Raw genomic sequence first — 12,737 nt, forward strand, 5'->3', positions numbered from 1 at the left:
AATAAGTAAATAAACAATGGTCTTAATTATTTAGATATGATTAGGAAATGTATATATGTATCAACAATTTTTCTTGCTTATCAAAATGGAAATAAAAATCAGTTAAAATTTTTTATACACCATTGCTAGATGTGCTAGCCTCTCAGTTATTAGCAGAATACTGTCAAGATCAGTAAAATTTCCTTAAGCCCGCTTTCCATTTTCTTCAAATCAGTATTCTGAAAATTCATTTAAAAGAACATGTTCCATATGAGCTATGACAAATAAAACGTTTTTGTTTGCATGGTAATTCATGAGTATGATGAAATAAATACAGGAGCAACAATGTATAACTCCTGTTTCAGTTGCTACTTCTGGCCACTTCCCTGTGCATTAAGCATTAAACCTCTGTGTTAATCATGCAATGAACTATAAGGCGGCAGTATTTATTCAAAAGACAATTTCCTGATCTGTTTCTCTGCCAGATGCAGGTGCAGAGGAGTTGAGGAAAGAAAGCTTCTATAGGTATGTCAGTGATAAAAGGAAGACTAGGAAAAATGTGGGTCCTCTCCAGAAGGAAATGGGAGACCTGGTTACCCAAGATATGGGTAAGGCTGAGGTATTCAATGAATCCTTTGCCTCATTCTTCATCAGCAAGTGCTCTAGCCACCCTGCCAAAGTCACAGAAGACAAAGGTGAGGACTGGGAGAATGAAAAACCACCCACTATAGAAGAAGATCAAGTTTGAGGCCACCTAAGGAACCTGAAGATACACTTCTCCATGGGACCTGATGAGATGCACTTGCAGGTCCAGAAGGAACAGGCAGATGAAGTTGCTGAGTAACTATCCATCATATCTGAGAAGTCCATTTGAGGCCATCCAGTGAAGTTCTCTCTGACAGGAATAGGGGAAACATAGTCCCCTTTTTTAAAATGGCAAAAAAGACGACATGGGGAACTACAGGCAAGTCAGTCTCACCTCTGTGCAAGGCAAGATCATGGAGCAGATCACGAAATCACAGAATCAGAGAATTGTAGGGGTTGGAAGGGACCTCAAGAGATCATCGGGTCCAACCCCCCTGCCAAAGCAGGTTCCCTAGAGCAGGCTGCCCAGGTAGGCGTCCAGACAGGCCTTGAATATCTGCAGAAAAGGAGACTCCACAACCTCCCTGGGCAGTCTCTTCCAGTGCTCCGTCACCCTCACTGTGAAGAAGTTCTTTCGCATGTTGGTGCGGAACTTCCTGTGCTCCATTTTGTGGCCATTGCCCCTTTGTCCTGTCCCCACAAACCACTGAAAAGAGGTTGGCCAAATCCCTCCATCTCCCACACCTCAGGTATTTACACACATTGATGAGATCCCCTCTCAGTCTTCTTTTCTCCAGGCTGAACAGACCCAGGTCTCTCAGCCTTTCCTCATAGGGAAGATGCTCCAGGCCCCCTATCATCTTTGTGGCCCTCCGCTGGACTCTTTCCAGGAGATCCCTGTCTTTCTTGTACCGGGGAGCCCACAACTGGACACAGTACTCCAGGTGAGGTCTGACCAGGGCAGAGTAGAGGGGGAGGATCACCTCCCTTGACCTGCTGGCCATGCTCCTTTTAATGCACGCCAGGATCCCATTGGCCTTCTTGGCCACCAGGGCACACTGCTGGCTCATGGCCAACCTGTTGTCCACCAGGACCCCCAGGTCCTTCTCCGCAGAGCTCCTCTCCAGGAGGTCATCCCCCAGCCTGTACTGATATGTCCGGTTGTTCCTTCCCACGTGCAGGACTCTACACTTGCTCTTGTTAAACCTCATTTCGTTTCTTCCTGCCCATCTCTCCAGCCTGTCCAGGTCTCGCTGAATGGCAGCACAGCCTTCTGGCATGTCGGCCACTCCTCCCAGCTTTGTGTCATCGGCGTACTTGCTGAGAGCAGACACTATTCCCTTGTCAAGGTCGTAGATGAAGATGTTGAACAGGACCGGACCCAGCACCAACCCCTAGGGAACACCGCTAGTCACAGGTCTCCAGCTGGACTCTGCGCTGCCGATCATCACCCTCTGAGCTCGGCCAGTCAGCCAGTTCTCAACCCACCTTACTGTCCACTCTTCTATCCCACACTTTCGCAGCTTTGCTATCAGGATGTCGTGTGAGACAGTATCAAAAGCCTTGCTAAAATCAAGGTAGATGACATCCACTGCTCTCCCCTCATCTACCCAGCTGGTGATGCCATCATAGAAGGCAATGAGGTTGGTCGAGCACAACGTCTCCTTGGTGAATCCATGCTGACTACTCCTCATAACCTTCTTCTCTTCCAATTGCTTGCAGATGGCATCCAGAACAAGCTGTTCCAACACCTATCCAGGGACAGTGGTGAGACTGACTGGCCTGTAGTTTCCCGGATCCTCTTCCTTGCCCTTCTTGAAATCCAGAGTGACGTTGGCTATCCTCCAGTCTTCAGGCACCTCTCCTGTTCTCCAGGACCTTTCAAAGATGATAGAGAGCGGTTCGGCGATCAGCTCTGCTAGCTCCTAAGGGAGCACACGTGAATGCATCCCGTCGGGGCCCATGGATTTGTGTGCATTGATCCCACTCAGATGCTCCCGAACCACTCCCTTGTCAAACAGGGGGGAACTCTTCATTTCCCAGACCCTTTCTCCTCCCTCCAGGGTCCAGGAGTCCTGGGGGGTAGTCCTTGAAGCAAAGGCTGAAGCAAAGAAAGCATTCAGCATCTCCGCCTTCTCGGCGTCTCCCGTTACCAGGACATCCCCCTCATTCAGCAAGGGACCCACATTATCCCTAGACTTCCTTTTACTGTTTACATACTTAAAAAGACCCTTCTTATTATCCTTTATCTCTTTTGCAAGCCTCATCTCTAGATGGGCTTTAGCCTTCCTCATCGTGTCACTGCAGGCCCTGACAACACTTCTATACTCCTCCCAAGAGGACAGGCCCTTTTTCCACATTTCATAGACTTTCCTCTTCCTTTTGATCCTGTCAATGAGCTCCTTGCTCATCCATGCAGGTTTCCTGCCCCCCTTTCCTGATTTCCTACTCTTAGGGATGTACCAATCGGGGTTGCTTCCCGGGTTCCAACTACTGTCCAGACCCTCAACCTTTTCCTTTTCCTGCCCGAGAGCCTCAAATCTATTACCCAGGGACACTGTGGGTGTTGGTGGCACCGTGGATGTCGGGGGCAGACACCTCCTTCTGCTTCAAGCTGAGACGCGGGTCCAGCCCTTTTCCTCTTGCAGGTGGTCAAGCCCTCTGCCCTGCAGGTGAGCAGCTGGGCAGTCCCTACCCCATGTCGGGACTTAGGAGGGGGCTGCTGGGCATCAGCAGGGGCAGGTTGCCACCTCCTATCTGTTTCCCTCAGAGACTCCCAGGAGCCCCTCAGGCTGCCGATTTCTTGTTGCAGCCCAGCCACCTGCTCTAGGAGTTCCTTGAACAGGGCACACCTGCACCTATGACAGCCCTCTCTTCCCTCAGGACCCAGGGGGGCCTCCAGATTCCAGAGCTCCCCGCAGTCTCCAGTCTGGACTGCCACTTCACCCCTCAGGGGATTCACCTGAGTGCCCACATGAGCTCAGAGAGGCCATATCTCCTCAGTTTGGGTTGCTGCCTTGGACCGGCCGCTGTGACAGGTGTCCACCATGGTGAATTCTAGGTTCTAAGAGGCAGAATTCTGGGAGGGGAGGGGAGGGGAGGCGAGGGGAGGGGAGGCGAGGTGCGGCGAGGCGCGGCGAGGAGGTGGGAATGGGAGGAAAGGATCCTTCTCACACTCCTCCCTGCCCTGCCTGAACTGCCCCACGTGAACTGCCTGCGCTAACTGCCAAGCCGGTCCTGTTTGCGCATCCTGTTCGCAGGGCTCCCTAGGGACTGCTTTTATAGCACCAGGGGGTTGGCTGCTGTCACCCCTGGCTCCGCCCTCAGCACGTCAACAGCTCCTGCCTGCTCTGGGTGGGGGGGCCAGGGTGCGGCTCTGACCCACCTTACTAGGGGGGGATTTAGGGGTTGACTCCATCCGTCTACCTGCCAGAAGCCCTCGCGGCAACCGATCCACGTGAGGTCCTTGTTACAATGGATCCTCCATGGATCCTCCTGGAAACTCTGCTAAGGCACATGGAAAATAAGGAGGTGGCTGGTGACAGCCAACAGGGCTTCAGTGAGGACAGACTGTGCCTGACAAATCTAGTGGCCTTCTACAAAGGGGTTACAGCATCGGTGGATAGGGGAAGAGCAACTGACACCATCCACCTGGACTTGCGCAAAGCATTTCACAACTGTGCCTGGATGACTGCACTCAAAGGGCTGCAGTCAACGGCTCAATATCCAAGTGGAGACTAACGATGAGTGGTGTTCCTCAGGGGTCAACACTGGGACATCTTTGTCAATATATTATGAGTTTGGTTCTGTGCAAACAAAATATTAAACAAGATCTTATAAGCCCTGTGTACTAAGACCAACACTTTACCTGAAGGGAGCATTGTGTTCTCTGGTACATATTCAACCTTAGTGTGATCTGGAATTTGCTTTCATTTAGCAGCTGCAATTTCCAATTAAAATTAGCTTGTTTCTTTCCAATACAGAAAAAAAGGTGCTTGTTCTTTATCAAGTAGGTACAGAAAGGAGCCAACTCTATGAAGTTGATACCTTGGAAGTTTACATTCTAGTTTTCTGAAACAATTAAACACAAGAATGTAAAATTATGAGAAGATATGTTAAAAACTTGACTCAGCAAAGTCCAGACGAGACTGAATGCTCCCACAATGCAACTTCAAGCCTGTCAGTAATATTTACTACTGATAATTAAGTTACAGAGGAAAACCCTACAAGTTAAATGCTTACTTTTTGCATAATTTTTCTTGCCCATTTCAGTTGTGAAATATACCACTGTGCTGCAGGGCAGGAACAATGAGCAGCTTGGAAGAGCAAGATAATTCGCTGAAGAACTCCTGATACATTCTCACGACTTTCTCTCTCAGTTTTTAAAATAATGTCATTGCAGTCTTCCTGAAAAATAAAAAAATCCAAGCCAAAACCAAACAAATTAGAAAGAACATATATCAGAAAGGAAAATAAGAAAACATCCTTTCCGTTCCTAAAAGAATATCCCCTCTTTCTCTTTAAAGAAAAACTTCTTTATGGAAAAAAACACAGAGAGGCACACATACTTTCTTATCACCATGTAGATACTCAAAGGAATGAATGGACATGGAAAAACATTAGACAGAATGACAAGCTGAGAGGAATCAAAATACAGATTATGATTAGTTTATAAATACATTAATACTATTATTATTTTATAAATACATCCAAACAAGGACCAAAAAAACTTCTATTGGGCACACTTACTTCACTGAGAGAAGCTGGCTGAGGACAGTATAATGGTGGTGCTGGAAGATAAAGCCCATCTGGAACTAAACCATATAATTTTCTGCTAAGATCCTTGGCAGAATCCATCAAAAGCTTAAACAACTCTGAGAGAATATCAGCATCTGCCATAACAGCAGCTTTCAGTAGGTCCTGTACTGAACTACAAAGAACATTCACATCTTCCTCTTCAATGGGATCTATAAAATATTAAACACAGAAATCAGTAAATTAATTGACTCAACACATGGCCTTCATTCTGAAATCAAGTAGCTCTGTTCTCAGGATTCTCATTCACCTGATACAATGCATACATCTCAACTACTTGCATAAGATAAGATTTTCTGCATTTGAAAATAGGACTCAATTGCTAATTCTAGTTTTTCCACATTAAGGGGGAAGCTACTGCCTTTCTAGAGATCAGAAATTTTCAGCCATGCATTTGCTTGGGATAAACTTCTGGCAAATCATTCTCATCAAGCAGGCATAAATTGCCCATCTTATTAATAATGACCGTAACAATTCTCTTATCTGTGAGCATAACATTCAAGGACAAGGAAATATATTTGCTTGCTGTATTTTACATATTACTCCATTTTCTTCACATATTCTGAAAGTAGCAGGAACTTCAACATACATCATTAACTGGTCCCTGAAATTTGCATAATACTATACTGCTCTACTTCCATTTCTATTCCTCCTGCTTGTCCTGAAATATAAGCTGCCAAATCTCTCCGCCACCTATCACGCTTACGGATCACTATATACACGTGTATGTGTCTTTAAGACAAAATTCTTGGGAATGAGTATAAAAGAAGAATCTGCACAGTGTTTAGGATAGCACTCACGTAAAGATTAATTAACATCCATCTGCTGACAGCAATCTGAAATGTGGTTTCCAAAAATACAAATATAAAAAGAGTAAAGAATAGAGACTGCTCCAATAAACTTTCTATAAAACGTAACACAGACAGGTTGATCTAGCTAAATGGAAGAATTTTAGCAGTAAAGCATTAAGTTAGGTTATGTGATAAAAAGCTCATGTGCATTTGTACAAAGGAGCAGAGAGACGACAGTAGGTGAGGGAACCTGAATAATACTGAGATCAGTCTACTCAAAGAACCATCCCAGGAATAAAAAAAATATTAAAAATTAATAAAAAGCTACACACACTGGGAAATGGAAAAATTATCCGTGCTCTTCCTGTGATTGTCCCAGGAGAACAATCAGCACCGGTGTTCAGGTGTGAAACCCATCAAGATGAGTAAATGGGAGTAGCTCTCTTAAGTACCCTTTGGACTGAGAGAGTTCACTGTCAAGAGGGACATGCCACACTGCAGGATGCAGGGGAAGAACGTCTTGAGGCTTCACAGGGCTCATTATAGGACCTTTATGAAAGGAAATGAAGGCATGGCATGGAGTTATGCCAGCCTCACCCCTGTTGGACCCTGTCAACGCATACATATTTTCCTGTGTGAAGGGCACTATTCTGTGTGTCAGTGTACGGGAGTTCAAGTGCCAGCAAATGGGGTAGGACTGCAGGTCAAACAGCCTGCATCTGTGATGCCAGCACCTCCAGAGATGGAAGTATGTCAAAACAAGTGCTAGCAGCCACAGGACCATGGCACAGCTGGCAGTTACTAGAGGGACCAGTGAAGTCCTGGCCAACTGCTGGAGAGAGCATTGGATCTGTGTGTCAACTGGGAGAGTTGGATGACTGTGTCAGTAAGGGCAAGAAAAGGGTATTTGGATACTGGAGGAACCAAGGAAGTCCTGACCAACTGCTACAGAGGCTGTATGTATGCCAGCACACGTGTGTCTCTCTACTGGTAATACCAAAGGAGGAGATGGCTACTGTAGGGATCACACAAACAATGGCTTGGGTTGGAAAGGACCTTAAAGGTCATCTAATTCCCAACCCCCTCCATAGGCAGGAACACCTCACACCAGCTCACACCTCACACCAGCTAGCTCTGGCTGGACTCTAAGTCCAAGGCTGGCTACAAGGGTACACATAGACTGCATGCGGGTGGACAGCAATGTCTGTGAATGAGTGGGTCTGTACCAGAAACCAGAATGAAGATGGGGTTTTGGGGACTCATTCATCTGTGCAGACGCCAGCAAGAGAGGTTGGTGGCGCTGTTCACAAGTGCTAAGCATGGCTGTAGGTGGTTATGAGTGTGGCAAACCACAGACAAGTGTTGTAAATGTGTGTTTGTGTATGTGTCTCATAGACACAAACCCTCATCCTTGCTAGCTGCTGGACCTGATGGACCTATGGGAGTGTCACCAATGTCATGTGATATGCCTTATTCCCCCTCCTCCCTTGACATACAGGAATGGTAAACATAAAACATCATTTTGATCTAAGTATGATGATACTTTCCACACTATTAATATATATGCACTTGCTTCATGGTAGTTAGTTTTAATAAGGTGTTAGCTTAATTTCAGGTTCAAAGAAAACTAAGATATAGCCAAATAAGGTATTGGCTAGCATATATGAAGAAGGATCTTATATATAGCCTTACAAAGATGGCAAAAGATGGTGTATAAAAAAAAGTCTTGTGTGCAAGCCATGAATGAAACTGTCACGTTTTCCTCAAACTAGAGTCAAGAGATGATAGGGTCCATTTTTAGAATGATAAGAAACGAAACCCCTATAGAATTGAAATATTTGTATGCCTTAACAGTAATGCACACAGTGAAGATGAAGTAATTTTTTCTTTTTAAGACAGCATAACAGAATATGTAGTGAAGTAACACAAAAAAAACCCACACTTATTCATAATTTTATGTACCTGTAAACTGCTTGTATTTAACATCTCCTTCAGTTGATGTTTCAGAAGTTACTGGTTGTCCTAACAAAGACTGTAACTTTTCCTTAAAAGTCTGCACTGGTGATATGCTTAATGGCAGATGATGCTCGGTGTTCTTCAGTCTGAAAGTATACCAAGCAACTGTTCATTAACAATTAAAATTGTACATAATCTAATGAAACTCTGTTAAATGAATATCTAACACAAAGTAGCTAATTGTAACATGTTAGATCTTACAGCTGCAAGGAATCTGAGAATACATATTTTAACAACATATCCTTTGTATCAAAAATTAAGTTCATGCAAATACTGTTCAGTAACAAAACATACTGTATTAATTTCAAACTCAGATTTACCTTGAGAATTCATTAGAATTCTGACAATACAGATGGTAGGCAACACCAATTGAAACAGACAGTTTCCAGTTGCCCAGTCTGTGTGTCAACCACACAGCCTCTGGAATGAGTCCACCAACAAAGAACAAGTCAAGAGCATATTCAGCTGTCCACACAGATGAAAGGTTCTGGTCCCTGACAGCTCTGGCAACCAGACAGTGTTGCAGTGGAATAATACGGGGGGATATATCTGAGACACAAAAATAGATGTAAAGTTTAAATAGATCTGCATGCTGTAAAATCAATAATATAGAATTCATATGTTCACATTGGTTTTGGATTGATATTTCATTGTACAATTACTGTTTACTCTAATAGAGACATATTTCAGGGTTCATTTGCAGCAGATGGATGCAGCTTCTGCTGTGATATACTACTGAGGTCAGAACAAGCTATTTTCCTGCTTAGCAACGTTGGGTATGAAACCATATGCAAAATTAGTGGGTTATTCTAACTTAAAGATTTAATCACATTGATGGTACATTTGTGAGCATGCTACATATGTGTCTAATCTTCCAGAGGGCACACCTGAGCTAGATGGAAATTCTGAGAGTTTTCCTACTGTACCCATATTGTGCATAGAATTATAAAGGTTGGAAATGACCTTCAAGATGATCTGGTCCAACCATCACCCAACTACCAATATCACCTGATAAACCATGTCCCTAAACACCACATCCAACCTTTCCCTAAACACCCCCAAGGATGGTGATTCCACCACTTCCCTGGACAACCTGTTCCAATGCCTGAATGCTCCTTCTGAGAAGAAATGTTTCCTAATTTCCAACCTGAACCTCCTCTAGCGCTACTCGAGGCCATTTCTTCATGTCCTATCACTGTCATGTCAGTTACCTGTGAGAAGAGGCTGACCCCCAGCTACCCACAACTTCCTTTCAGGGAGTTGTAGAGAGCAATGAGGTCTCCCCTGAGCCTCCCCTTCTCCTGACTAAACAGCCCCAGTTCCCTCCAGCCACTCCTCACAGGACTTGTGTTCCAGGCCCTTCACCAGCTTCGTAGCCCTTCTCTGGACACGCTCCAGGGCCTCGATGTCCTACTCACTACGGTTTTTACTGCAGAGGATAAAAAAATACAATTCATTTTTAGGAAAAAACAGCAAATTATTTTAAGAGAGTTTACTGAGAAAAAAAAATGAAAACAAGTTTAGAACCATTTTGTTTCCTGAGGATTAAACTTGTTTTCCAAGGCTTTATTTAATGGTTTGCTTGGTAAGATGCCAATCAACATTAACTCTAAGGACTAAGTTGCATCTTCCACCTGTTTACTGTTGAGGCTGTAACATTATCTAGGTAAATAATAATGGGAAAAGTGGCTGACGCTTCAGAGGACTGTGCTGCCATTCAGAGGGACCTCAACAGCCTGGAGAGATGGGCTGAGAGGAACGCATGAAGTTCAACACAGGCAAGTGTGGGGTACAGGGCACCCGTACAGCTGGGGGCTGACCTGCTGGAGAGCTGCTCTGCAGAGAGAGACCTGGGAGTCCTGGTGGACAGCAGGCTGACCATGAGCCAGCAATGTGCCCTTGTGGCCAAGAAGGCCAACGGTATCTGGGGCTGCATTCAGAAAAGTGTTGCCAGCAGCTCAAAGGAGGTGATCCTCCCCCTCTGCTCGGCCCTGGTGAGGCCATACCCAGAGTATTGTGTCCAGTTCTGGGCTCCCCAGCACAAGAGGGACATCGAACTACTGGAGAGAGTCCAGAGGAGGACTACGAAGATGACGAGAGGACTGAAGCACCTGTTGTACGAGGACAGGCTGAGAGAGCTGGGCCTGTTTAGCCTGGAGAAGAGAAGACTGAGGGGAGACCTCATTAATGTGTATAAATATCTGAGGGGAGGGTGTTGAGAGGATGGAACCAGTCTCTTTCCAGTTGTGCCCAGCAACAGGACAAGAGGCAACAGGCACAAAATGAAGCAAAGGAAGTTTTGGCTGAATATGAGAGGGCATTTCTTTACTGTGAGGGTGACAGAGCACTGGAACAGGTTGTCCAGAGAGGTTGTGAAGTCTCCTTCTCTGGAGATATTCAAAACCCGCCTAGATGCCATCCTGTGCAATGTGCTCTAGGTGATCCTGCTCAGCAGGGGGGTTGGACTGGATGGTCTTCAGAGTCCCTTCCAACCTCAGCCATTCTGTGACTCTGTGAAGAGTAGGAGCAGACTCAGAACTTATCTACGTCTATAAATATGTGAAAGAAGGGGGCAAAGAACAGTCACTGGTGCCCAGTGATAGGACAAGAGACAAATGGTAAAAACTGGAACACAAAAGATTCCATGTGAATATCAGGAAACACCTTTTAACTGCAAGTGTGACAGAGCACTGGCACAGGTTGCCCAGAGCAGTACTCGGCTCTGGTGAGGCTGCACCTTGAGTACTGTGTTCAGTTTTGGGCCCTTTGCTACAAGAAGGACATGGAGGTGCTCGAGAGAGTCCAGAGAAGGGCAACGAAGCTGGTGAGGGGTCTGGAGAACAAGTCTTACGAGGAGAGGTTGAGGGAGCTGGGCTTGTTCAGCCTGGAGAAGAGGAGGCTCAGGGGCGACCTTATCGCTCCCTCCAGGTACCTTAAAGGAGGCTGTAGTGAGGTGGGGGTTGGTCTGTTCTCCCACGTGCCTGGTGACAGGACGAGGAGGAATGGGCTAAAGTTGCGCCAGGGGAGGTTTATGTTGGATATTAGGAAGAACTTCTTTACTGAAAGGGTTGTTAGGCATTGGAATGGGCTGCCCAGGGAAGTGGTTGAGTCACCATCCCTAGAGGTCTTTAAAAGGCGTTTAGATGTAGAGCTTAGTGCTATGGTTTAGTGGAGACCTTGTTATTGTTAGGTCAGAGGTTGGACTCGGTGATCTTGGAGGTCTCTTCCAACCTAGATGATTCTGTGAACTCTCCCTCCTTGGAGATCTTCAAAAGCCATCTGGACATGGTCCTGAGCAAACAGCTCTAGGTGGACCTGCTTGAGCAGGGGGGTTGGACAAGATGACCTTCATAGATATTTTCCAACCTCAAACATTCTGTGATCCTATGAAAAATTTCCTAATAACCCAACTCTTTAAACAGAATCTTTTGCAGTAAAAAAATAAGCCACTGACTTTGATGAATAGTCATTCTCAGAAAAATACTGAAAGCAGGACTTAAACTAACAACTACTGCTTGGGTTCAGTGACATACTAGCTTGGCATTACAACTTGTCCCGGTGTCAGAAGCATTTTGACTTCCAAGAGGTTGCTGAATAAGCAAAAAATGTGGTTGTTTTTTTTTTGGTGGCTTTTCAGTTCGAGACACACCAAACCACAGATTCAATTTGAGTATTTTAAGTGCTGCTTTTCTCCCATTTTTGTGAGTATCAAAGTCAGTCAGAGCCATAGGTCTAGGCAAAAGTAGTATTAAGAACCATGAAATTCTAATGTTGCTTAATTTGGGTGAGAAAAAAACAACTCATCCCATCATCCTTTTGCCTAATCTAGTATCACACTTTGATAATTTGCTTCAAAGCACAGAAAAAAGATATAAAAAGCCAAACCAACAAAAACCTATGGTTTACATAAATCAGTTGCCCACAAACTATTAACTTTAAATAGCAAATTATCAATAATCAAGAAATGAAAAATTAATCTCACACAGAGACACACATTTTCCTCGACAAAAAAATATCTGGAAAAATAATTTTATCTTTACAATTAATAATGTTGAAACCATCAATCACCAAGTTGAAGCACAATAGACAACACTGACATAAACAAGAAAAAATAATAAGAGTTAAACACAGAAAATTAAACTGCTTTTAAGAAAAATACCTGTTTCGATGTGGAGTGGATGTAGGATGTTAACATTGTGGGGTGGAAAGATATAGAGCAGCTGATTTGTGAAATAAGCAGCCATGAATCGTGCCATGGATCGAATCACAGCCATAGCAGTTTCAGTATGAACATTGGTTATCATCCACAGTTCATGCTGAGAATACCTGGTGTCTAAAAAAAACAGATGTCAAATTTGAACATTTGAGGAAAATTATTTTAAATTTGAACACTAAAATTGCTTAATCAAATTCTATATATTTTTTACTACTAAAAATATGATATTAAATTTATTGACAATTTTTTAGGATATAGCTAAATCTTCTTCACTAATTACACGTTATATTAAAAGACTTTTATATTAGGGTTCTAATGATGAGAAATGGACCTCT

General features: G+C 44.4%; 1 protein-coding gene across 6 annotated transcripts in view; it reads right to left on the reverse strand.

Moving 5' to 3' along the window:
* The window catches only part of CPLANE1 (ciliogenesis and planar polarity effector complex subunit 1), a 63,859-nt gene that overhangs the window by 36,504 nt on the left and 14,618 nt on the right, over positions 1–12,737 (reverse strand). For all 6 annotated transcript variants that reach the window (XR_010827678.1, XR_007160997.2, XM_048057797.2 and 3 more), the window contains exons 16-20: positions 12,346–12,519; positions 8,507–8,735; positions 8,133–8,272; positions 5,314–5,531; positions 4,807–4,971 (exon numbers count right to left, since the gene is read on the reverse strand). Coding sequence is in view for 4 of the 6 variants with exons in the window: in XM_048057797.2 (XP_047913754.1) it covers positions 4,807–4,971; positions 5,314–5,531; positions 8,133–8,272; positions 8,507–8,735; positions 12,346–12,519 (926 nt within the window). In the remaining 2 variants the exon portion in view is untranslated. The remainder of the gene's footprint in view (positions 1–4,806; positions 4,972–5,313; positions 5,532–8,132; positions 8,273–8,506; positions 8,736–12,345; positions 12,520–12,737) is intronic.

The sequence above is a fragment of the Anser cygnoides genome, chromosome Z (assembly GCF_040182565.1).
Source record: "Anser cygnoides isolate HZ-2024a breed goose chromosome Z, Taihu_goose_T2T_genome, whole genome shotgun sequence".
NCBI classification, from domain to species: domain Eukaryota; kingdom Metazoa; phylum Chordata; class Aves; order Anseriformes; family Anatidae; genus Anser; species Anser cygnoides.